This window comes from Leucoraja erinacea, chromosome 14, assembly GCF_028641065.1.
Source record: "Leucoraja erinacea ecotype New England chromosome 14, Leri_hhj_1, whole genome shotgun sequence".
Lineage (NCBI taxonomy): Eukaryota > Metazoa > Chordata > Chondrichthyes > Rajiformes > Rajidae > Leucoraja > Leucoraja erinaceus.
Genome location: NC_073390.1, coordinates 52,450,121 through 52,477,682, shown reverse-complemented (window position 1 = coordinate 52,477,682; position 27,562 = coordinate 52,450,121). Strand labels below are relative to the sequence as shown.

The 27,562-nt window shown below is 42.8% G+C and overlaps 1 protein-coding gene across 1 annotated transcript in view; it reads left to right on the top strand.

Moving 5' to 3' along the window:
- The window catches only part of pik3cb (phosphatidylinositol-4,5-bisphosphate 3-kinase, catalytic subunit beta), a 279,273-nt gene that overhangs the window by 227,648 nt on the left and 24,063 nt on the right, over positions 1-27,562 (top strand). Inside the window, exons 16-17 of the mRNA XM_055646420.1 lie at positions 15,810-15,988; positions 17,832-17,941. Coding sequence (XP_055502395.1) covers positions 15,810-15,988; positions 17,832-17,941 — 289 coding nt within the window. The remainder of the gene's footprint in view (positions 1-15,809; positions 15,989-17,831; positions 17,942-27,562) is intronic.

Below are 27,562 nucleotides of genomic sequence, written 5' to 3'. Positions count from 1 at the left end.
CGTCAGACATGATTTACCTTTCGTAAATCCATGCTGACTTTGTCCAATGATTTCACCACTTTCCAAATGTGCTGCTATCCCATCTTTAATAACTGACTCTAGCAGTTTCCCCACTACCGATGTTAGGCTAACTGGTCTGTAATTCCCCGTTTTCTCTCTCCCTCCCTTCTTAAAAAGTGGGGTTACGTTTGCTACCCGCCAATCCTCTGGAACTACTCCAGAATCTAAAGAGTTTTGAAAGATTATTACTAATGCATCCACTATTTCTGGAGCTACTTCCTTAAGTACTCTGGGATGCAGCCTATCTGGCCTTGGGGATTTATCGGCCTTTAATCCATTCAATTTACCCAACACCACTTCCCGACTAACCTGGATTTCACTCAATTCCTCCACCTCCTTTGACCCGCGGGCCCCTGCTATTTCCGGCAGATCATTTATGTCTTCCTTAGTGAAGACGGAACCAAAGTAGTTATTCAATTGGTCCGCCATATCCTGGTTCCCCATGATCAACTCACCTGTTTCTGACTGCAAGGGACCTACATTTGTTTTAACTAATCTCTTTCTTTTCACATATCTATAAAAACTTTTGCAGTCAGTTTTTATGTTCACTGCCAGTTTTCTTTCATACTGAGTTGGATGATCAGCCATGATCATATTGAATGGCGGTGCAGGCTCGAAGGGCCGAATGGCCTACTCCTGCACCTAATTTCTATGTTTCTATGTTTCTAAAGCTTGAGTTAATCAAGCAGTTCTTTATTTCTTCTTTGCAAACTGTTTCTTTTCATTTTCACTGGCTGAAGCATTTTTCTTTTGAATGGGCATCGAGTGTGCCACAGACCCAGATATTCTATGGTTGTTTGATGTCAGGATGCACCAGCATGGCCACGTGGAACTTTCCTCTTCAGCTTTTAACTTGTGTAGCTATTTAAAAATCATTGCCCTTTAGATGATGTTGATGAGCTGCATTCTTAAAACACTTCAGTTCTTGTGGAGAAGGTTTAATGTTAGCTAAGAAGTTCCAGGATTTTGACACGGTGACGAGGAAAGGCAGCATTGTTTCTCCCTGTTCAGAATAATAAATCACTCCGGGAGGATCTTTCACACATGTATGGTAAAGAGAGCCGACACTCCATGCTTTAGGGCATGCATTTAAGGTAAGCCATTTAGAACGAAGACGAGAAAAACATTTTTTCTCACAGAGAGTTGTGAGTCTGTCGAATTCTCTGCCTCAGAGGGCAGTGGAGGCCAGTTCTCTGGATACTTTCAAGAGAGAGCTAGATAGGGCTCTTAAAAATAGCGGAGTCAAGGGATATGGGGAGAAGGCAGGAACGGGTTTCTGATTACCGATGATCTGTGGAATTCCCTGCTGATTTGTGGAATTCCCTGCCACAGAGGGCAGTGGAGGCCAAATCACTGGGTGGATTTAAGAGAGAGTTAGATAGAGCTCTAGGGGCTAGTGTAGTCAAGGGATATGGGGAGAAGGCAGGCACGGGTTATTGATAGGGGACGATCAGCCATGATCACAATGAATGGCGGTGCTGGCTCGAAGGGTCGAATGGCCTCCTCCTGCACCTATTGTCTATTGAAACAAGCAACAAAGGAATCAATCTCTGCTTATCCTTACACACTATGGCTCTGGAGGTAATTTTTCTCCAAGACTCGCGTAACCAAATTGCTGCTTGTCGTAAAGCAGCACATCAGCGGGCCCTAGTTCTCCAATAATGTAGTTTTGCAATAAGTTCCTGCTGCAGGATTCTTGAAAATGGCATTATTTTTCTGTGAGGTCTAGAGGTGGGAACAGTTGAAGTGGGGTAAATCATCTTTCCACTCCTATCAAATGAAAAGTATATTGGTTGCAAATAGATATTTCAGTTGTGTTTTTTAATAATTTATTCTCTCCTTGAGGACATTTGTTTTGTATTTAATTGCACAATATAATTATTAATAACATCAAACCCAGAGGAAGCATTTTTTTGAATGGAGATGCAAGGAATTGCAGTAGTTAGATTCTTGCTTCGAACACAAAAGTGCTGGAGTATCTTAATGGGCCAGGCAGCATCTTTGGTGCACATGTTGGCGTTTTGGGTCGGGACTCTTATTCCAAAGAAATGTCGCCTGTCCTGTCCTCCAGCCAATGTGCCTGAACCACTGAGTTATTCCAGAACTTTGTGCTTCGTTTCAGATTCAGATTCAGATTCAGATTCAGATTCAATTTTAATTGTCATTGTCAGTGTACAGTACAGAGACAACGAAATGCATTTAGCATCTCCCTGGAAGAGTGACATAGCAAACGATTTGAATAAATAATAATAAGTGTCCGGGGTGGGGGGTGGTGATTGGCAGTCACCGAGGTACGTTGTTGAGTAGAGTGACAGCCGCCGGAAAGAAGCTGTTCCTGGACCTGCTGGTTCGGCAACGGAGAGACCTGTAGCGCCTCCCGGATGGTAGGAGGGTAAACAGTCCATGGTTGGGGTGAGAGCAGTCCTTGGCGATGCTGTTCACACTGTTGCAGCTGTTAATATCTGAAGAAATGTATCCAAGATCTTTTTTTCCCATTTAAAGTTTCTTTCGATGACAGAGATGATGAAAAGCCATCAACCCCAAACATTAATTCTATTTCTCTCTCCACATATGCTGCCTGACTCACTGAGCATTTTGTTTTTGTTGTCAGAATGCCAACATCTGCAATTGTTCGTTTTTCGATATATATATATATATATATATATATAATTAAACAAGAGGTTATTCTTGCATTAATTTCCCCTCCATATACTGTGGCAGTTTCAGCGAGCATATCGGTTAATTACTAGAGGCATCTAAAATAGATAAACCAATGTCATTCAGAAACTGCAGTTTAAAGATAACATCAACTGCAATTAAGAGTATGGTATCAAATAGCTCTCTTTTAATTAGGCTTGCTTTCCAAGACTATTTCAATATCATACTCTTAATTGCAATTGTTGTTAACATGTTAACTTTAACCTGCAGCTTCTGAACTTTGAGGTGGAAACACAGGCGGAGTAACTCAGCGGGTCAGGCAGCTTCTCTGGAGAAAAGAAATAGATGACATTTCAGGTGTTAGGGGAAAGGGGAATGAGAGAGGCTTCTGATGGGGCAGAGAAACGATGACAGAGTTTGCTACTATGTTCAGCCTTATTACTCTTGACCAACTACCCATCATCATATGTTCATGCTTCATTCGTTCTCCTCCAAATACCCACCTTCTGGTACCTTGATCCAATTCCTATCCCCAGTCTGTAGAAGGGCCCCAACCCAAAACATCAATTGTCCTTCCAAAGATGCTGCCTAACCCACTAGATTCCTCCACCACTGGGCTTTGAGTGCAAAATATTCCCTCTTGGGTCATATCTTCTCCTCAAACCCTTTTAAAATGTTTTCAAGGAATGCATCATTGGGTATCCTTGCTTCTGTCACTTTGTATACATTGCTCTCTAGCTCATGGCCATCTCTCTACTGAAATACTTTGGCCATCCATGCCGGCTTTGCATAGATTGAGACAGGTTGCCATGGTAATTGTACTGACCATGGTGATTTTTTTTCCTCCCAACTCCCCGAGTCACTTTGTAATGCTTAGTATAGTAACTTATGCTCTGAAGTTATCTGTTCACTAGCTTCAGTTTATACACATTTGATAATGTAAATCACACAGCAATTAAGAACAATTGGTTTGAGATTAGTTAATGAAGTTTAAGTTTAGGCCACAAATGATTTTAAAATATGCGTTATAGAATTAAAATAGCTTGGTTCACAATATTATTCCAAGAAATACTAAGCCATATGTCCTACTTAGAATCTCAAATGTCTGACTTCTTATGAGTTGGACCAGGTTGCTGTTCAGAATGGCAGACGAGATTGAGGCAATCAATATGACTGTTGTAGAATTGTCCCCTTCCATCATTTCATCTCCACTAGCTGTGGTTTCCCTTTCAGAATTCCCACTGAATCCATCTATGCTACCCTCTACATTGGCATGGGAAGGAACTGCAGTTGCTTGTTGATACTGAAGATAGACACAAAAAGCTGGAGTAACTCAGCGGGTCAGGCAGCGTAGGTTCACGAGATTGATCCCTGGGATGTCAGGACTGTCATATGAGGAAAGATTGAAAATACTAGGCTTGTATTCACTGGAGTTTAGAAGGATGAGAGGGGATATCTTATAGAAACTTATAAAAGGACTAGACAAGTTAGATGCAGGAAAAATGTTCCCAATGTTGGGTGAGTCCAGAACCAGGGGCCACTGTCTTAGAATAAAAGGGAGGTCATTTAAGACTGAGGTGAGAAAAAACCTTTTCACCCAGAGAGTTGTGAATTTATGGAATTGCCTGCCACAGAGGGCAGTGGAGGCCAAGTCACTGGATGGATTTAAGAGAGAGTTAGATAGAGGTCTAGGGGCTAGTGAAGTCAAGGGATATGGGGAGAAGGCAGGCACGGGTTATTGATAGGGAACGATCAGCCATGATCACAATGAATGGCGGTGCTGGCTTGAAGGGCCGAATGGCCTCCTTCTGCACCTATTTTCTATGTTTCTATGATTTCGGAGAAAGGGATTGGAGACATTCAGGGTCAGAATCCTTCTTCAGACCTGGATGTTTTGTGTCTGCCCCCTACATTGGCAAGGCAATGTCTGCACCTTATTATCAGTCACATGGAGCCCCAGATAATCACCTTGTTTGATTTTAGAAATCAAATCGTGGATGAATCAGAGTTTCCAATAACTGAGCACTGGGGAATGTTATTGTTGTTCTCAGCCATGCCAAACTGACTCTCTTTCCCTTCATTGTAGAGTCGAGTGCTCTCATTGAAACAAGCTGTGTAGAATCAGACACCTCACTTTATCTACCAACTTGATAACATTTCCAAAATAGACTTTTTTTTCTGTGAAACTATTAAAAATGTGCTGACTTTGCCCATTAACCCCTCATTTTTCTCCCTATTTGAACCAGTCAAAACAAAACATAAAACGTTAATAATTTGCCATTGAAACACAACTTTGGTGCGACATCTTGCTTTGGTAATTTTTTTCTCCATTTGTCCTGGACTCCAAAAATCTCTGCATATGACCATGTAGATCCCTCTGGCCCTGCACACACTTTGGAACTGCAGCATGAAGTCTATATTGCCTTTCCCCATCTCCTCTGCCAGCATACATCACCCCATGCTTCTCTCTGTCAGGGTCACTCAAGCCACTTATCTGTACATCTCACCAGCCTGTTGTGTGCAGTTGATTGGTGTCAATTCCCAAATGCAGAATTAATGTTCTACATCGGCTCACAACAGTTACAAAGTTTTGCGTACAGTTTTGGTCTCCAAATCTGAGGAAGGACATTATTGCCATAGAGGGAGTGCAAAGAAGGTTCACCAGACTGATTCCTGGGATGTCAGGACTGTCTTATGATGAAAGACTGGATAGACTTGGTTTATACTCTCTAGAATTTAGGAGATTGAGAGGGGATCTTATAGAAACTTACAAAATTCTTAAGGGGTTGGACAGGCTAGATGCAGGAAGTTGCTCCCGATGTTGGGAAAGTCCAGGACAAGGGGTCACAGCTTAAGGATAAGGGGGAAATCCTTTAAAACCGAGATGAGAAGAACTTTTTTCACACAGAGAGTGGTGAATCTCTGGAACTCTCTGCCACAGAGGGTAGTCGAGGCCAGTTCATTGGCTATTTTTAAGAGGGAGTCTTAAGTCAAAGAAGTGAATATTGAAGGGGGATGTGAATTTTGCACGGAGTTGAGCAAGTGTAGAATCTAATCCATTCAGGTTCTCATTGGGTTACCAATTGCCAACTTATGGTCACCCCATAACTATGGTCACCCAGCACACAAACTGTTCACTCTCCTACCATCTGGCAAGCGCTACCACAGCATGCGGAGCAAAACCGCCAGATTCAAAAACAGCTTTTTCCTCAGGCCATCAGACTACTCAACACACACAAGAAAAGTCCATGAACATTATACAAACAAAGGCCAACTGTCTGTCAAAATAATTTTAACTCAATGTCTGCAGTATGCTATTTGCACTTTACTATATTGCACCTTTTATTATTGCACCTTAATAACATACCTCAAAATTTTACTACATTCTGGCACACTGTGAATATTTTAAATAATGTATATTGTCTATCTTATTGGTAGATTGTCTGTCTGTGTTATAAATATTACTTGCACATTTGCAGTATGGGGAAACGCAATTTCAATTCAATTTATTTGAATTGACAATAAAGTTCACTTTGAACTTTGAACTTTGAATGAGCATTTGGGACACTAGTGCGATGGGCAGAGATGGATTTGTTGACTGCTGCAAGATTACAGGCATCTTTTTGGAATGGGGTACTCCCTACCCATGCCATAGCAAACAGGGTGCTTGGTTGAGTTGAGTAGACTAAGTCGCTCACTCGTGTGGTTGACTGGTGGCCATTCTTCCCTTCCCCCTCTTATTTGATCCTCTCCCACTCGCTGATTTTTGTTCATTTTGGCATTCTGTTTTGGTCACCACTCTTTAAAACCAATCTGCAGAGAACATTTACACAAATGGTGTCGGAAAGAGCTGCAGATGCTGGTTTAAATCGAAGGTAGACAAAAAATGCTGGAGTAACTCAGAGACCCGAAATGTCACCTATTCCTTCTCTCCAGAGATGCTGCCTGTCCCGCTGAGTTACTCCAGCATTTTGTATCTACCCAAATGGTTCCAGGGATGCGAAATATTAACTATGAAATCAGGTTAGAAACACTGGCGACTGTTGTCCTTGGGGTAAAAGAGGCTTAAGGGAGATTTGTTAGAGATGTACAAGATGATGACGGGTTTAGATAAGGCTGACCAGGACAAGATGTACCCATTAGTTGAATGCACAAGGACTAGGAAGAAAGATTTAAGATGTGTGAAAGAGATACGTTTGAGGGGAAAACAAGGAATATTTGTTTGTGCAGTAAGTTGTAACACTACGAGGTATATATATATATTGACACTAATAGAATAGAAATAAACTGGAGATGCTGGTTAATACCAAAAAAAGACAAAAATGTTGGAATAATTCAGCAGGTCAGGCATTATCACTGGAGAAAATGGACAGGTGATGTTTCAGGTCAGCATATCAGTTCCAGAGTCTGTACTTATGTATGACCTGATTGTAATCCTGTGTAGTATTATTTAACTGGCTAGCCCTCAAGTAAAGTTTGTCTCTGTATCTCTGTACACATAAAGCCACACAGCATGGAAACAGACCCTTCGATCCAACTTGCCCACGCAGGCTAACATGTCCCATCCGCACTAGTCCCACCTACCTGCATTTGGCCCATAACACTCTCAACCTGTCCTACCCATCTACCTCTCTAAATGCATCTTAATTGTTGCAATGGCACCTTCCTCAACTACTTCCTCTAGCAGATCGTTCCATACACCCACGTCCCTCCCCGTGTGGAAAAGGTTACCCATCTGCTTCCTATTAAAACCCCCTTCAACTTAAACCTATGTCCTCTGATTCTCAATTTCCTTACTCTTGGCAAGAGATTCTGTGTATCCACCCAATCTATTCCTCTCATGATTTTATACACCTCTATAAGATCACCCCTCATCCCCCTGCACTCCAAGTCATAGAGTCTTAGCTTGCTCAACCTCTCCTTATAGCTCAGGCCCTCGAGTCCTGGCAACATCCTCGTAAATCTTCTCTTCTTGACAATATCTTTACCATAACATGGTGCCCATAACTGAACGCAATACTCGACATGTGGCCTTACCAATGTGGTCTTATACAACTGCAACATGACCTCCCAACCTCTATACTCAATACTATTTGACTGATTAGGGCCAATGTGTCAAAAGCCTTATTGACCACCCTATCTATATAATAACCCAACGCCGATTAGGGAATGTGTTGCCATTGACTGTGGTGAGTGAAAATGATCAATGATTTTGAAAGGAAGTTGGATGGATAACAAACAGGCAAACAAACATGTAGCTTGTTGTTGATAGAACAGACACTGTGACTGACTGAATCACTACAACAAAACAACATGGACTTGAAGGCATCCTGCTGCACCATTATGATTCCGTGATTAATGAAAATGTCAACATGTATATAAAAAAAAGTTGTTTGCACCTTCCAAGCGATTTTCAAATGACAAGCCTTGCATGGAAACAATTTCATGAAGTGTTTGGCATGTTTGAGAGAAAGCCGACTTGGAGCAGAGGTGGGCTACTGCATAACATTGTGTCAATTGCTCGCCATTGGGGAATTTGCCCAGTTGTTGGTGGTTTGGATTGAGTTTTCGCCTGTCTGCAGATTGACCAATGAAGTCTGAATAAGAGTTGCGCTATTTCACCACGTAGGACATCGGAACACAATCCAGTTTCTGTTTAATGATGATCAGTATCAGACCGGCTGTTACTTATTTCCAAAGACACAGAGGACAATTGTAGCACCTGGAATCATCTGTTCTGTGCAGTTTAGCGTTACACACAACCATTATGGGAGCTCCTTTACAACATTTTAAACGTTTGCATATTAATCCGTTTGAAGGTTGCCAAGCCACAGATATCCCTACAATGCACTCCCTACCAGTATAACACATGCAGACATGTTGAAATGGGGAATGGATTGCACATCGACTGTAATTGATTGCCTGATTGAATTAACTGTCCATGTGTGTTTAATGTTGCAAAATAATGTGGACTAAATAGCAGATGAAAATGGGCACCTTCAACTTGTTCTTGGGAACAGAGAAAAGTAACATAGAAACATAGAAATTAGGTGCAGGAGTAGGCCATTCGGCCCTTCGAGCCCGCACCGCCATTCAATATGATCATGGCTGATCATCCAACTCAGTATCCCGTACCTGCCTTCTCTCCATACCCTCTGATCCCCTTAGCCACAAGGGCCACATCTAACTCCCTCTTAAATATAGCCAATGAACTGGCCTCGACTACCCTCTGCGGCAGAGAGTTCCAGAGATTCACCACTCTGTGTGTGAAAAAAGTTCTTCTCATCTCGGTTTTAAAGGATTTCCCCCTTATCCTTAAGCTGTGACCCCTTGTCCTGGACTTCCCCAACATCAGGAGCAATCTTCCTGCATCTAGCCTGTCCAACCCCTTAAGAATTTTGTAAGGTTCTATAAGATCCCCTCTCAGTCTCCTAAATTCTAGAGAGTATAAACCAAGTCTATCCAGTCTTTCTTCATAAGACAGTCCTGACATCCCAGGAATCAGTCTGGTGAACCTTCTCTGCACTCCCTCTATGACAATAATGTCCTTCCTCACATTTGGAGACCAAAACTGTACGCAATACTCCAGGTGTGGTACACCCTGTACAACTGCAGTAGAACCTCCCTGCTCCTATACTCAAATCCTCAAGTAGGAAGAATAAGGTATGAAAATGTTGTTTGGAGGTTTAGAGTGAGTTGTGTCACCTATCACTCTAACCATCTCCCCCCTCTGCTACGTAAATAATCCACATCTTTTTCTCCAATGACCTCCCTTGTCTTGCAGTAAGTGGAAACTCTTCATTGTGTCCCTGTCCCACTTAGGCAACTGCAGGCGACAGTGCTTTTGACGCCAATGATCGTAGCTTGTCTTCTCCTGACGTAGGTGCTGTCGGAGATTGTCGCCAGGTGACGTAGGTTGTCGCTGGTGCTGACTTTGGTGAATTCCATTGGGGACTAACTACGTCAACCTGCGACTGAATTGCCTTACCTTGTCGTAGGTGTGGTCGTAGGTGGACGTCCTAATGGGTCGCCGATTGTCGGTAGCTTGCCGTTGCTTGACGTCGACTAGTGGTAGGTTGTTGTCGACATTGTCGTAGATGTCCAGTCGCCGTTTTTTCAGCGACCTGCTACAACTATGACAGACGCTGAAAAAATCACCTAAGTGGGATAGGCCCATTAGTTTTGTCTTAGAGATGCATCCGGGTAACATGAATCCTTGCATCAATCACCCATTCACACTACGGGTGCAGCAGCCTCTATGGAGTGAAGGAAATAGGCAACGTTTCGTCCCGAAACGTTGCCTATTTCCTTCGCTCCATAGACGCTGCTGCACCCGCTGAGTTTCTCCAGCATTTTTGTGTATTGTATTGTATATCTTTATTGTTATTTCCTGAGTACTCACATATCCAGAGGAAACAAAAAAACGTTGCTCAACCAGTGTCCATTCAGTGTGCATTAAAAATAAATAGAAATAAAAATACATATATCATGAACAAATTTAACACTCTACTAAACATCAACAGGCGTTCCGATCGGCAGCGGCACGACAGTGGCTCTGCTGCAGTGTGTCCAGGTTGGTGGATTGTGCGCGATACTTTGGCAGGGGGCAAAGTCCGTTTATCAGTCTTATAGCCTGCGGGAAGAAGCTGAGGAGCATCCTGCTGGTTTTGCAGCTAATGCTCCTGTACCTCTTCCCAGATGGCAGGATGGAGAATATGTGATGTGATGGGTGGTAGGGGTCTTTGATGATGGAGATGGCTCTGCTGATACATCTCTTCCTGTATATGTCCAGCAGGAAAGGGAGTGGAGCACCGATAATCCTGCTGGCAGTCTTCACAATCCTGTCTAGTTGGTGCCTTCGATTTTCCAGCATCTGCAGTTCCTTCTTGAACCCATTCACACTCGTTCTGTTCTCCTACTTTCTCATCTACTCCTTACATATTAGGAGCAATTTTGTAACGGTCAATTAACCCACAAGGTCGCCGGTCTTTGGGACGCGAGAGGAAACCGGAGCACCTGGAGGAAACCCACATGGTCACAGAGGGAAGGTACAAAATCCACCCAGACAGGTCCCGAGGTCAGGATCGAATCCAGGCCTCTGGTGCTCTGTGGCAGCAGGTCTTCCAGCTGCGCCACTGTGTGGGTACCAAATCACCAGAGAGGAGAGGTTTATAGAGTAGCTCTTTAAATGTATAATGCTCTGATGCTTACCAAAATGGGGGTGGTATAAGCTACAGAGAGAGATTGGACAGGCTTGGATTATTTTCTCTGGAACACCAGCGTTTGCCTTCCATCACAGTCAGGGGGAGATTCGCTGTGATGGATGTTTGTGTGGATTGTGTTGGTGTGTGTCTTGGTCCTTTTCTTGTTGTATGACTGCAGAAACCAAATTTCATTTGAACTTCATTTGAGGTTCAAATAACAAATAAACGGTATGGTATTGTATTGTTTTGTTTGAGGGGTGAACTGATAGAAGGATATAATACTATGAGAGTTCCTTGAAGGTGGAATCTCATATAGATAGGGTGGTAAAGAAAGCTTTTGGTATGCTAGCCTTTATAAATCAGAGCATTGAGTATAGAAGCTGGGATGTAATGTTAAAATTGTACAAGGCATTGGTGAGACCAAATCTGAAGTATGGTGTACAATTTTGGTCGCCCAATTATAGGAAGGATGTCAACAAAATAGAGAGAGTACAGAGGAGATTTACTAGAATGTTGCCTGGGTTTCAACAACTAAGTTACAGAGATAGGTTGAATAAGTTAGGTCTTTATTCTCTGGAGCGCAGAAGGTTAAGGGGGGACTTGATAGAAGTCTTTAAAATGATGAGAGGGATAGACAGAGTTGATGTGGACAAGCTTTTCCCTTTGAGAATAGGGAAGATTCAAACAAGAGGACATGACTTCAGAATTAAGGGACAGAAGTTTAGGGGTAACATGAGGGGGAACTTCTTTACTCCGAGAGTGGTAGCGGTGTGGAATGAGCTTCCAGTGGAAGTGATGGAGGCAGGTTTGTTGGTATCATTTAAAAATAAATTGGATAGGCATATGGATGAGAAGGGAATGGAGGGTTATGGTATGAGTGCAGGCAGCTGGGACTAAGGGAAAAAAAGTTGTGTCGGCACGGACTTGTAGGGCCGAGATGGCCAGTTTCCGTGCTGTAATTGTTATATGGTTATAATAGATAAGGTAGTCAGTCTAACTTTTTCCCAGAATGGAAATATCAAATAGTAAAGGGCACAGCTTTAAGATGAGGGGGGGTAATTTTTGGAGGAGAAATGGGGGGCAATTTTTTTTTTTTTACAGACGGCAGTGGGTGCTGGCTGGGGTGGTGGTGGAACCATATATGATAGTGGCATTTAAACGACATCTGGACAGGAATATTGATATGTAGGGAATGGAGGGATATGGACTATGTGCAGATAGATAAGAGTTGGCCTGGGCATCATGTTCGGCAAGGACATTACCGACCAAAGAGCCTCTTCCTGTGCTGTACTGTAATGTTGTAAAGCCATTGGGGCTGGTTACTGCACTACCTTTGCGAATACCAATTTAAATCAGCAGCATTTGCGTTGAGGGATTGTGAAAATATATAGAGTTTCCTGCTGAGTTCAGGCTCTGTAAAACATTTTCACACAAGTCAGAAATGAAAATATGAAAATTCAATTTTTTGTGTTGAGGAAATATTGTGAATTGGGCGCTGTTTCTTTTTGGCAAATGTCCATTGTTTCAGTGGTAGTTAATGTAGTTGTTTATAATGGTATCGTTAGAGGGCACAGCATCTAATTGAGACCAACTGTACATCCATTTTACACACAGGAAGAGAAGAAGTCCTCTTCCAATAGTCCCTCCATAAGCATCTTTTAAAGCCACGATGGTCGCCCAACTCATGATACCTTCACAAACGGCTATTCTTATTTTTGGGAACACATTCACATGTGTTTACCTTCAAGTCAAGAGAGTTCATTCTCATGTGTCCCTGATAGGACAATGAAATTCTTGCTTTGCTTCAGCACAACAGAACATAGTAGGCATGAATACAGAACAGATCAGTGTGTCCATATACCATTATATACGTAAATACACACATGAATAAATAAACTGATGAAGTGCAAATAACAGATAATGGGCTATTAATGTTCAGAGTTTTGTCCGAGCCAAGTTTAATAGCCTGATGGCTGTGGGGAAGTAGCTATTCCTGATCCTGGTTTACTTGGACCAAAAACTTGAGCCCGACACAACTCCACAATGCCAGGCATTAGGTATATTATTGTCACGTGTACAGAGGTACAGTGAAAAGCTTTGTTTTGTATGCTATCTCCTTAAATCAGATAATATTACGCCTAAATACAACCAAGTGAAACTTGAGTGCAAAAGGTGGAGCAATGGGAAAGATTCCTCCAGATTCTGGGACAGTTTCTTCCCCGCTGTTGAACCATCCTACCACCAACTGGAGAGTGGTCCTGATCTACCATCTACCTCATTGGAGATCCCCGGACTAACTTTTATCGGACTTTATTGGACTTTATCCTGCACTAAACCTTATTCCCTTATCCTGTATCTGGACACCGTGGGCAGTTTGATTGTAATCATGTATAGTCTTTCCGCTGACTGGATAGCAGGCGACAAATAGCTTCTTGCTGTACCTCGGTACACGTGACATTAATAAACTAAACTAAACTAAAGATAGAGTGCAGAATGTAGTTCACAGCATTGTAACGTGAGACAAAGTCCAATGTCTGAAATGGGGTAGAGGTGAATTGGACCATACCCTAGCTCATGGAAGGACTTTTCAGAAGCCTGGTAACAGAAGGGAACAAGCTCTTCCTGAAACTGGTGGTGTCCGCTTTCAAGCTTCATCCCCAAACCCAGCCACATTCAAATATTACATTGAGATGGCCAAAGCCGGAAACAGAGGCACTATACCTTAACTGTTTTCCATTCTCTTCTGATTTAAAGTGTGTTATAGTGCCATTATTTTTGAGTCAGTATCTATCCAATAGTATTTTTTGTTTGTACACAAAAAAGCTGGAGAAACTCAGCGGGTGCAGCAGCATCTATGGAGCGAAGGAAATAGGCAACGTTTCGGGCCGAAACGAAGGGTTTCGGCCCGAAACGTTGCCTATTTCCTTCGCTCCATAGATGCTGCTGCACCCGCTGAGTTCCTCCAGCTTTTTTGTGTACCTTCGATTCTCCAGCATCTGCAGTTCCTTCTTAAACACAATATTTTTTGTTTGTTCATTGTCAAAATTACATCCTTCATGAATGGAATGGGGTTTAAGTTCTAGGCAGGCAAAACATGTTAAGCTTTTTCCACTGATACATATTTTGCAATGGATACAATCCTCCGCACTAACCCCTTGTTTGTATGAAGAGTTTGGCATTGCCTTTTCATCCCAAGCAAGACTACCATTGAACACTGGCAGGTTGTCTAACTGATTAGATCATATAAATTTATCTCATAATGGCTCGTCACATTTGTTGTTGGAATTGATAACTGGGGCGGCAGAGTGAGGTAGCTACAGGCCTTACAGCGCCAGAGACCCGCGTTTGATCCTGACACAAGTGATGTCAGTAGGGAGTTTGTACGTTCTTCCTGTTAACGCGTAGGTTTTCTCCAGATGCTCCTGTTTCATCCCACACTCCAAAGATATACACATTTAATTGGCTGCGGTTATATTTTCCCAAGTGTAAGGATACTTGCGAGTGTAAGGGGGATCGCTGGCTGGGACGGACTCGGTAGGCCAAAGGGCCCGTTTCAGTGCTCTATCTTTAAAATCTAAATCTCAAAAGACAATTAATAAATTAATCTGGGATTCTCTCGTTAGCTTCAGTAAATTAAGGAAGAACATCCAGTCTTTATTGCTTAACCATGTAAAGGCAACAAATCAGGTCCGGATCCAACTTCCTGTGCTACCCTAGAAGTTATATATCCTGCTCATGTACAGATACTGCACCTACAGATGCACACATGCAGAATATTGGGTGCACACACATTATCTGCATATTTTTTGTATTTTGTTGGGACAAATTAGTGTCTTCCTACAGCAATTATAGTCACTTTATTAATGTCATAGCCAAGGAAGCATTTTTTTCATGCATCTGCTTATCTACTAAATAATTCCCCCTGTTGCAATTGTGTGCTGTCAAGCTTTGCACTTAAAGATTCACTTGGGGGTCAAATGCACCATATTTTACCATCTGGATCAATGAAGTAGTAAGGGAACGCTTATAAAGGCTGTCAGACATGTGGCTCAAATTGTGGTATCTTTGCAACCTGGTTTCTGCCATTAATGTAGAAAGAGTCTCTTTTGATCAGGGGGGTTGTGGGTGGTGGTGGGTTGGGAGAGGACATTGGCGATAGGTGAAGACAATCATGGCACCATAATCAACTCGAGCTGAACCCCAATCTTGAGGTGATTATATCTTAATGAACTTCAGCAGGCAGATTATTCAATCATTCCTCTCATTACTCATCCTCCCACCAGCTGCTCCTGTTGTCTCATCCTTCCCAAAACAAATTGATTCAATTTATTTTGAGACAACTTTTTTTTCGACCCAACTACAGTATCCAGTTGAAAAGTTGAACATGAGATACTGATAACTTTGCCATCTATTTAAAAAAAAAAAAAAAAAATCCTATTGTATGAAAAAATCTCATCATCTTGGAACTTCTCTTAAAATGTACTATTTCAAAGCTTTTAAGGAAGAAATAAACTAAGTAAATACTTTAGGCCTGAGTCAGAAGAATTGGTCATTATTCACAGAGCACTTTAACATAGAGGTACTTCATCTGTGTTAGTTTTATATTGATCTCGTCAAATCTGTATTGGCATGTTAAGTGCTTCATCTCAGAATGCAAGTACATCTTATGCCTAGTAAATAATGTAATTCAGATTGAAGGTTTTAGTAATACGTTGTGAAATTACTTGTATTTACACTGATTTTGTATAAACAGGTTGAAACTGTTAAAAGGACAAATTCAGAGGAATATATTGGTGTTTGCTAATATCATGTGACAGATATTTTCATTGCTTTCTCTGAATTTTTCAAAGGGAAAAACAGCTTCTGGATTTTTTTTTCTGATTACAGATGGAAGCCTTGAATAAGATGAAAGCTATCAATAATCTAGTAAAAATTAGCTCCCTGAAGGTGGCAAAGAATAAACTGAAGGATGTGATGCATACCTGCTTAAAACAGCCTGTGTACAAGGAAGCTTTATCTAACATCAAGTCACCACTTGATCCCAGTGTAATCCTGTCTGAGCTGAAGTAAGTGCATTCACTTTTCTGTTACATAAGGGAGTCTGGAAAAAAAAGTACAGCATTTGAAATAGTTCCAAATGCGTGCTGACATAACTAGAATGTCACGAGCTTGTAAACTTCATTCAGACAGTGGGAGGTCCATTCACTCCCACAGATAAGCTGTTCATGAATGCAAAGTGTAGGTTAACTTGTGCAGTAGATGATTGTTGAGGGAAATAACAGGCATAGTTTTTCAATGACTCATTGGGTAAACAGTACCTGCATGTTTTGCTGAGTTATTTCGACATGAAAATACCAGATCTAATCGGCTAATCACAACCTAGTCAGCAGTTGAGGACTTCAAAGATAGATGCAAAATGCTGGAGTAACTCTGCGGGACTGGCAGCATCTCTGGAGAGAAGGAATGGGTGACTTTTCAGGTTGAGACCCTTCTTCAGTCTGAATGGGTGACTTTTCAGGTTGAGACCCTTCTTCAGACTGAAGAAGGGTCTCAACCTGAAAAGTCACCCATTCCTTCTATCCAGAAATGCTGCCTGTCCCACTGAGTTACTCCAGCATTTTGTGCCCATCTTTGGTGTAAACCAGCACCTGCAGTTCCCTCCTACACAATTGAGGACTCTGTTTTAAAATGTTCAAAAGTGATTAGTGATCTAACACTAACATCCTTCAGTATCAACATAAAATAAAAGATCATAAAAAGTTCCAGGTAATGAGTATTTAGCTGAGCTTGTATGTGGTAAAACAAATGAGTAAAGTGTGCAGTGTACACATGTACATATATTTTTTTGTTTCTAGCAATACATTGCTACTGAAAATGAGATTTAATTCAATCGCCCTGTTTTGAAGTCATTTGAAAATAATATTTTGTTGAGTGGTTAGTCATGCTCTCGGTGACTGTACCTCGGTGACTGCCAATCACCCCCCCCCCCCCCCCCCCCCCCCCCCCCCCTTATTATTATTTATTCAAAAATCATGTGCTATGTCGCTCTTCCAGGGAGATGCTAAATGCATTTTGTTGTCTCTGTACTGTACACTGACAATGACAATTAAAATTGAATCTGAATCTGAATCTGAATGCTCTGGTAAGATAACAAATATTTCCTAATAACCCACTTAGAATCAGCTCAGTTCCTGATTTTCGCTACGTGAACTGATCTTGCCTTGCTAGACAGCAGAAGTTCAGAAGTATTTATTTGGTGCTTACAATCCAAGTGCCTCATGAAGGAGAGTGGATGCCAACTTCAAGCTTTTTTTTTTTTTAACCAAAAATAATTTTAATCAATTATTTACAAAAATGCCATTTACAAACAAACCCACCACCACAATACAAGCAAAACAAATATTCTCAAATTACTATTTACCCCTCCTTACTGAGGAACCTTCCCACCCCCCGCAGTGCCCAACAGTCCATGAAGTCCACAGGGCGCCCGTGGTCAGCACGTAGTCTTTTTCTAGTACCACCCGGGCGTGGACGTAACCCCAGAAACAACTTCAGGCATGGTGTTACAAACAAGGATTTAGTGCCGAGAGTTGGGGTGGGAAGTCGTATTATCTGTTGCAAAACATGTATCAGTAGAAAAAGCTGAACAATTGCTGCCTTCCCAGAACTTGAAACCCATTCCATGTATTGAGTGGAAATATGCAATATAATCAATTCTTAATGTCAGACTAACATCACAGCAATAAATCTATATTTTGAATTTTGACTGAATGTTAACCCTATACTGAAAAATAGATGGGCAAATTTCAAATACAGTAATTCATAGCAGATTCATTGCACATATATTGCAGTATTAACATTTTAGCAATTTGTTTTTGGTATTAATCTGATCCTTCTTGACTTTAATAGTGTAGACAAATGTAAGTACATGGATTCCAAAATGAAGCCTCTTTGGATTCTATACAACAATAAGATGTTGGGAGGAGACCCTGTGGGTATTATCTTCAAAAATGGCGATGGTAAGCTTTTTTAATTTAATGCCTCAAAAACAATGTTGTAATAATGACATGTACCTTTGTGATATGTGGGGATCATTACAGTGAAATAACATCTTCAATGTGACATTTAAATCATGAAAAGAAGGGAGTGGTGGAAAAGTAAACTCAACTGGATATAAAGCTATTTTTTAATTAGTTCTTTGGCACATTCCACTATTACTCTGGAATAATGACTCACTGGAATAATGACTCACTAATGACTCACAGCACCAGAGACCCGCATTCGATCCTGTCTACAGGTGCGGTCTCTGCGGAGTTTGTACATTCTCCCAGTGACTGTGTAGGTTTTCTCCAGGTGTTCCGATTTCCTCCCACATTCCAAAGACGTGCAGGTTTGTAGGATTATTGGCTACTGTAAATTGCCCCTGGCAAGTAAGAGGCGAAAGTGGAATAGCATAGAATTGATGTAAGGGCTGTCGATGGTCTGTGTAGAACACGGCAGCCTGTTTCCAAGCTGTTTCTCTTGAAATATATCTCTAAACTAAAGAAAGCTTCATGTCTAAGAAGGAACTGCAGATGCTGGAAAATCGAAGGTAGACAAAGTGCTGGAGAAACTCAACGGGTGCAGTAGCATCTATGGAGCGAAGGAAATAGACAACGTTTCGGGCCGAAACAACTTCTTCAGATCAAAGCTTAATGTCTTCCCACGACAAGTGGTATCATAATTGCCCTGGTCAGTTTTGGTGTGCCGACCATTTTTGGATTTGAGTTTAATCAGCACATTACGTATGAACGACCTAGTAGTTGAGCAGTTAGTGAGTAGGTTAATCTGTGGCTGTCTCCGTGCATTGCAAGCGAGATAAAGGCCGGCACAGTGACGCAGTGGTAGAGTTGCTGCCTTACAGCTCCAGTGACCCGCGTTGCATCCTGGCAACAGTTGCTGTCCATACGGAGCTTGTATATTCTCCCAGGGACCGCGTGGGTTTTCTCTGGGTGCTCTGGTTTCCAAAGACGTCCAGGTTTACAGATTAATTGGTTTCTGTAAATTGTCCCTATTGTGTAGGATAGAACTAGAGTATGGGTGATCATTGGTCAGTTCGGACTCGGTGGGTCAAAGGGCCTGTTTCCATGCTGTATCTCTTAGATAAACATTACATTAGCAACTTTGCAGATGACACCAAGCTGGGCGGCAGTGTGAACTGTGAGGAGGATGCTATGAGGGACTGTCATATGCTGAGAGAATGGAGCAGCTGGGCTTATACACTCGGGAGTTTAGAAGGATGAGAGGGTATCTCATTGAAATATATACGATTGTTAAGGGTTTGGGCACCTTAGAAGCAGGAAACATGTTCACGATGTTGGGGGAGTCCAGAACCAGAGGCCACAGTTTAACAATAAGGAGTAAGCCATTTAGAACGAAGATGAGGAAACTTTTTCTCACAGAGAGTGGTGAGTCTGTGGAATTCTCTGCCTCAGAGAACCTCAGGTGGAGGCAGGTTCTCTGGATGCTTTCAAGAGAGAGCTAGATAGGGCTCTTAAAAATAGCGGAGTCAGGGGATATGGGGCGAAGGCAGGAACGGGGTACTGATTGGGGATGATCAGCCATGATCACATTGAATGGCCGTGCTGGCTCGAAGGGCCAAATTGCCTACTCCTGCACCTATTGTCTAAACTAAAAAGCCCAACACTATGATCCAAAGTTGAGTTTATTAACATAAGTGTGATTTACTCCAGTGTGTATGGGTTTATAAAATATCGTGAGTACTTATGTCCCTGTCCCACTTAGAAAACCTGAACGGAAACCTCTGGAGACTTTGCGCCCCACCCAAGGTTCCCGGAGGTTTTTGTCAGTCTCCCTACCTGCTTCCACTACCTGCAACGTCCGGGAACCGCACGGAAACATTGCGTGGGGCACAAAGTCTCCAGAGCTTTCTGTTCAGGTTTCCTAAGTGGGACAGGGGCATAACTGTACGCTGAATGTGTTCAGTAGGATAATTCTGCATAGCCATCCAATGACAGCATGTACCTTCCATTTTTAACCATGCTGAATCAACTTTATTTTAGAACAAGGGCTTGGGAGTCTAGATATAGTGATTGTGTGCATATAAAGTTAGTATCAGGCACACACATACATTTGTTTGATTATCTCATCAGACTTTGATCTCAGTTTGTGGACCATCCTTCTGTAAAAGGTTAGCAGCACTGTGACTCCTATGCTTACTGGTTTGCATTGTAGATCTAGAATGGAAAAGGCACATTTGGGCAGTACAGCTGGATATAATAAAGGCTATTTGGTTTTGTTTTAGCATTGTTAAGATTCATGTTTGCTTCGGAAACAGAAGGAAAGCAAAAACCTATTGAATCTGTAGTTAATGAAATGCAGCAGTGACCTCTCCTGGTCAGAAACGGAATTCTTTCTACTGTGAAGTAGTTTAGTTTAGAGATACAATGCGGAAACAGGCCCTTCGGCCCATCGAGTCTGAGCGACCCCAGTATTGCATCCTACACACGATTTACAGAAATCAATTAACCAACCAACATGTACATCTTTGGATTGGATCAGAGCACCCAGTGAAAACCCACACAGTGCCGGGGAGAGTGTTAAAAACTCTGTACAGAAAGCACCCATTGTCAGAATTGAACCTGGGTCTCTGGCACTGCAAGACAGTGACCTTACCACTGCAGCACTGTGCTGTTGTAGAAACATAGAAACATAGAAAATAGGTGCAGGAGGAGGCCATTCGGCCCTACGAGCCAGCACCGCCATTCATTGTGATCATGGCTGATCGTCCCCTATCAATAACCCGTGCCTGCCTTCTCCCCATATCCCTTGACTCCACTAGCCCCTAGAGCTCTATCTAACTCTCTCTTAAATCCATCCAGTGACTTGGCCTCCACTGCCCTCTGTGGCAGGGAATTCCATAAATTCTTTTAAAATATCTTTTAATATTTTACCTTGTATGTATCGTTAGCTTTCTAGAAATGTTTGAATGGTGGCACTGACCCTGGGCTGACATTTTGTGAATTTTAAAGTTGTACATGGTTCATGTTACAATGACAATAAAGAAACTATTCTATTCTAAATTCACAACTCTCTGGGTGAAAAAGTTTTTTCTCACCTCAGTCTTAAATGCCCCCCTCCCCCTCCCCTTTATTCTAAGACTGTGGCCCCTGGTTCTGGACTCGCCCAACATTGGGAACATTTTTCCTGCATCTATCTTGTCCAGTCCTTTTATAAATTTGTGTGAATAATGAGTTGGTTGCTTAGTATTCATGAAGCACAAAACTCATTTGCTTGTGTTTTTTAGCCATATACTGACAGGTCAGCGTCTAACATTAAGAAAGACTTGTATATATGTAGTAGACAAAAATGCTGGAGAAACTCAGCAGGTGAGGCAGCATCTATGGAGCGAAGGAAATAGGCGATGTTTCGGGTCAAGACCCTTCTTCAGGTGTATATATGGTGTCTTTCTCTTAATTCCAAATTACTCTATAGCTAGTATGTGATGGCTGGCATTGGTGGGACATTGGTGAGCATATTGCCCAAGAAGCAATGGTTGGAGTGCCCTCATGGGAGGCATGAGGGAAGTATCAATGTCCTGAACCTGTTTGTGAGGTGACCTTTCAGTGGACTGGGTAGACAATGGTCCAATAGCCCGCTGTTGCTCAGATCGCGCCTATAATGTTTCAAGCAGATCTGGAGCTTGATGGCCCTTCTATGCATTTGTTGCAAGATAGTTCCTCTATCCAGAACGTTGACCTTTCCCGAGGGGTCATTCCCTGTGCACTGCCCTCCCTCCTGATCATCACCATCTCTGCCTAAACGGAGAATCTTGGGCAACACCTGTGTTCAGTAATCACTTTGTAGGCCTATCCTCTGCATGGGGATGTGAACATCACATAGTGTGTGAGATTTTAATGGAAGTGCGAGTTTGTGCCTCTCCATAGTTTGGGGATTTGCAATTCCGGCTGCACCCTGGCCGCCAATTCCCTCGGGGCTCTGTGAAGACAGCTCTTAACCTGTGTCCTGACAACCCTCCCACATACTGGCCAACAGACAAAGGAGATTCACCTCACTGGATAGATGATAAAATAACAATCACACAGTGGATAGAGTCATACAGCGTGGAAACAGGCCCATCAGCCCAACCTACCCACACTGACCAACATGTACCATCTATAGGTACACAAAAATGCTGGAGAAACTCAGCGGGTGCAGCAACATCTATGGAGCGATGGAAATAGGCATAGGGCCGAGACCCTTCTTCAGACTGATCAAATATCCCATCTATACTTGTCCCACCTGCCTGCGTTTGGCCCATATCCCTCTAAACTGCTTGTATCCATGTGCATGTCTAATTGTTTCTTGAATTGCCTCAATTACCTCCTCTGGCAGCTCATTCCCTTCGCCCACCACCCTATCTGCGGAAAAAGTTACCTCTCAGATTCCTATTAAACATTTCCCCCTTCACCTTAAACCAATGTCCTCTGGTTCTCGATTCCCCCACTCTGGGCAAGAGACCCTGTGTGCCCACCCGATCTATTCCTCTCAAGATTTTATCCACCTCTATTAGATCAAGGATAGAATTGAGCTAGTGCAGGGAAACCCAAAAACATGTCCATTAGTGGAAGAGTTATTTTCAATATGTAACTCAAAGCTGATGGAAGACTTTGTCGTTGCACCAGATCGGTGGAACGCAAATGTGCAAAGACTCTGCTGAATCTTCACGGTACATTGATCAGACCACACTGGGAGTGCAGCTCCACATCACACAAGATGTGCATATGTTGGAAGGGCTACAGAGGAAAGAAACAGCACTGATCACTGTTGCAAAGGGCATGAACTGAGAGGGAAAGATTAGAGAAATCTGAGCTCTACAGTACAGAAAGAAAGTGGTTAAGGGAGGAGGGGAACTCATCTAGATAACTTCAAAGTGAACCAGTGAGGAAGGAACGGAAGACTTAAATGAAAACTGGTGAAACACAATTTTAAACATTTAAACAGGAAGCAGTTCGCTGTGACATGGTGCATATTTGAAAAACTGCTTGAAGTGTCTGAGTTGGTGTCATATGTTAGTTGCAAAGTCGATTTGGCTTTCCCCTCTATCTACTTTCAACCCTGTCTCAGCTTTCTGCATCCATCATATGATGCCAGCACCTTTACCCTCACCACCATCCCTCAATTCTTTCTTCCTGCCTCCTCTATACCCTTGCCTCTCCTGTCTTGCTGGTTTCCGACTGTCCTCTCAGGGGAATTAGAACAACTGTAGCTATGAAGTTACAGTGGCACAGCTGGTAGAGCCACTGCCTCACGCACCAGAGTCCCAGGTTCGATCCTGACCTCGGGTGCTGTGATGTGTGGAGTGTGCAGTGACATGGTCCCTGGGATTTATTCCAGATGCTCCAGTTCCCTCCCTCATCCCAAAGACGTGCAAATTTGTTGGACAGTTGTTCTCTTAAAAAATGTCTCCTAATGTAAACAAGTTAGGGCTTTATTCTTTGGAGCGCAGAAGGTTAAGGGGGGACTTGATAGAGGTCTTTAAAATGATGAGAGGGATAGACAGAGTTGACGTGGATAAGCTTTTCCCACTGAGAGAGGGAAGATTCAAACAAGGGGACATGACTTGAGAATTAAGGGACAGAAGTTTAGGGGTAACATGAGGGGGGAACTTCTTTACTCAGAGAGTGGTGGCTGTGTGGAATGAGCTTCCAGTGAAGGTGGTGGAGGCAGGTTCGTTTTTATCATTTAAAAATAAATTGGATAGTTATATGGACGGGAAAGGAATGGAGGGTTATGGTCTGAGCGCAGGTGTATGGGACTAGGGGAGAATACGTGTTCGGCACGGACTAGAAGGGTCGAGATGGCCTGTTTCCGTGCTGTAATTGTTATATGGTTATTATATAAAGAGTGGACAAGAAAGTGGGATAACAGAACTAACATGAATAGGTGATCCATGGTCAGCATGGACTCGGTCCCGTTTTCATGCTGTATCTCCAAACAAAATCAGGACCAAACTGCATTACAGTTCCACATCATAAAGATTATGTTGTTTTAACTTACAAATGCAAATTTACCATTGTGAAAGTAATTTGGTAAATGATAACTAGATAATCTCAAACACCAAAACCAGGCAACAAAAAACTACGGCAAATGCAATAAATTTCAATCATGCAGATAAGTGGCGGGAAGATACAGAAAGGAGAAAGATTCAGGAACAGTGAGTAGAATTGATGAGCCACAGTGTCAAAGGTTATGGGGAGAAGTCGGGAGAATGGGGTTGAGAGGGAAAGAAGGATCGCCCATGATTGCATGACTGAGTAGACTTGCTGTCCGAACAGCCTAATGCTGCTCCTATGACTTAGGAACTTCGAAGATTTGAGCAGCATTTTAAATGTAACGATGCTTCGATATGAAGTTTTTAAAAATTACAACTTGACCAATTTACACATTATATTTTCGGTCTTGCAGCAAATGTTTAAACCTCAGGCTCTGTGCTTTGACAATCGCTCACAATTGGCATTTCTTCCCCTATTCTAGTGCTCTGTGAAGGCAGGCCTTTTGGAATGTACTCCAAGCTGCTCAATGCTTTTATTGTGAAGGAATATTTGAAGACACCGTTCTAACTAATCTGCTAATCTAATTTATGCATTTTTGTCCCCCACTCATGATTGAATGCATTTAAATGGAAGAAAACACTTCAGCATTTTGAATGTACTTGAAAGGCTGAAGGGAGCTCGTGCAATATTGTGTGTGCGTGTGTATTATATATGTATATGTGAATAAGATGGATCATATAGCTTGCGAGGACTTGTTAGAGTGACTGGAGATTCATGTTACACAGCTGTAGAACAGGATCAAGGTTCCATCTTAAGCTGATACTTCAGCTAAATTAACTAATGCAAAATTTCTCTCTCAGCCAAATTCATGTGGTGAATTTTAAATGGCCATGTAATTCTAATATGTTTATATCTCAAAACATATGAGGCAAAGCTGGAGCTTGAGGATTCAATACACATTATGTGGTTTCCAACAGCAGGTCGAACGTGCATGAACTTGAGTATCATGGTTTCAGACATTTCAGGCTGCAGACAGTCGTAAATCGCCGTTGCGAGGCTCAAAAGTGGTTCACCACTTGTCTCGCTGTCGGCCCAAGAAGAATCTGGGAAGCTCGGTTTGTGCACTTCCAAATCCAGAAGCTGTATCAGAGCAACAATGGAGATATGCCTAGTTGGGTGGATTTCAATAAGATGAGGGGCACATTCGCTGGCATATTTATAGAAATAGGGAACTGCAGGTGCTGGTTTACAAAAAGAAAAGTGACCCAGTGGGTTACGCCAGCACTGTCTTCGCTTGTGTAGTTGATAGCACCAACCAATTAGATTGTAAAAGCAAAATAATAGTTTAGAACTGAGAAATGGATAGTGTGGATGTTTCTCTCATCTCTCTTCCCCCCCATACCCACCTCCTTCCCATTTACTTTTGTTTTTACCTAAATGATTGAGAAACAGCAGGCAGGTGAGACCAGTGCGGATGGGAGCTGCTGGCCTGTGTGGGCAAGTTGGGCCGAGGGGCTTGTGTCCACTCTGTATGGCTCGATCTTATTGTATGGGTAATGGTGGTTAGTTGGCAGAACAGACAAAAGAGAATGCAACTAAGTGGATACAAAATGTTTGTTTTTCTCATTTGGGAGATAACTGATTTGTTGCTTTACCCGCATGTTTTGGTGGCTCCCTCACTGCCACCCACTTCCCCGGGAAAAACGTTGAAATTGCTGTTGGTGATTTTTCTGCACAGTAACACCATGTGAAGGTACACAAAATTGCTGGAGAAACTCAGCGGGTGCAGCAGCATCTATGGAGCGAAGGAAATAGACGACGAAACCCTTCTTCAAACTGATGGGGGGTGGGGGGGGGGGGGAAGGGAAGGAAGGAAAAGGGGAGGAGGAGGAGCCCGAGGGCGGGCGGATGGGAGGGTGGGAGGAGACAGCTAGAGGGTTAAGGAAGGGGAGGAGACAGCAAGGGCTAGCAAAATTGGGAGAATTCAATGTTAATGCCATCCGGACGCAAGCTGCCCAGGCGGAATATGAGGTGCTGTTCCTCCAATTTCCGCTGTTGCTCACTCTGGCAATGGAGGAGACCCAGGACAGAGAGGTCGGATTGGGAATGGGAGGGGGAGTTGAAGTGCTGAGCCACCGGGAGTTCAGGTAGGTTATTGCGGACTGAGCGGAGGTGTTCGGCGAAACGATCGCCCAACCTCCACTTAGTCTCCCCGATGTAAATCAGCTGACATCTAGAGCAGCGGATGCAGTAGATGAGGTTGGAGGAGATGCAGGTGAACCTTTGTCGCACCTGGAACGATTGCTTGGGTCCTTGAATGGAGTCGAGGGGGGGAGGTGAAGTGACAGGTGTTGCATTTCTTGCGGTTGCAACGGAAAGTGCCCGGGGAGGGGGTGGTGCGGGAGGGAAGGGAAGAATTGACAAGGGAGTTGCGGAGGGAGCGGTCTTTGCGGAACACCATGTGAAGCAAGCTGTCAGATGATTTGTTGCAGGTCACAGTGACATGACGTGCAGAATCCTGTGATCGAGAATCCAGGAATCCAACCAAAACTCTGTGTGGTCTTAGACATTATTTTTGAAGAAGCAGAGTTTAATCATTGTACAGACTTTGTATGTCATCAGTTTTGCTGTTGCAGAAGTTTGGTCATAAGACGTGACTGCCTTGACACACTCAATCCCACATCGTTAAACTCAATTTCAGTTTACCTTGAATAGACACAAAATGCTGGAGTAACTCAACGGGAACGGCAGCATCTCTGGAGAGAAGGAATGGGTGACGTTTCTGGTTGACATCCTTCTCCAGACTGAGAAACATCAACCATTCCTTCTCTGCAGAGATGCTGCCTATCTCGCTGAGTTACTCCAGCATTTTGTGTCTATCTTTTCAGTGCAAGCCATCATCTGCAGCTCCTTCCTACACACACTCAGCTTACCCTAGGCTGGTTTGCAAGTATAGGTTGGGCGTTTTGCAATGAAAACTGGCAATGTCTTTTATTAACATGAAGGAAAGATGACTATTCTTGCTGGAGCAAACCACAAAGTGCTGGAAGATCTCAGTGAATCAGGCAGCATCTGTGTAGGACAATGTTTCAGATTGGAACCTTTCGTCCTTCACATAGATGGCTCTGGACCTGAAACATAATCTGCCTATTCCCTCCACAGATGCTGCCTGGGCTGCTGAATTCCTCCAGCACTTTGTGTTTTTTTCTCCTGAAGGTTCCGTCGTCTGCAGTTCCTTGTCTCCCCAATATCTTGCTTGATAGGTGTTGAAACGTTTCAATAGTCACCTTTTGCCAATTGTTTAAATTACACTCCAGACGCCTGATTCGATGAGAAGTGATCTTGAGGAATTGTACGAGAAAACTTAAATGAAATGTGGAACAAAGCACGGTGACGTCAAATCTGCTTTGCTAATATCCAAGGCAGCCGTGCTTCACTATTTTGGCCTCGCGGGGATAATTACCAAAGCTTAGTTAGCCCAAGCCAAGTTCCTGGTTAGTACTCAAAGACAAAAAGTAGCACACATTATCGACACATGTAATTAGTCATCTGTCAATTGTTCAGGAATTAAACTGCTGAGATTGA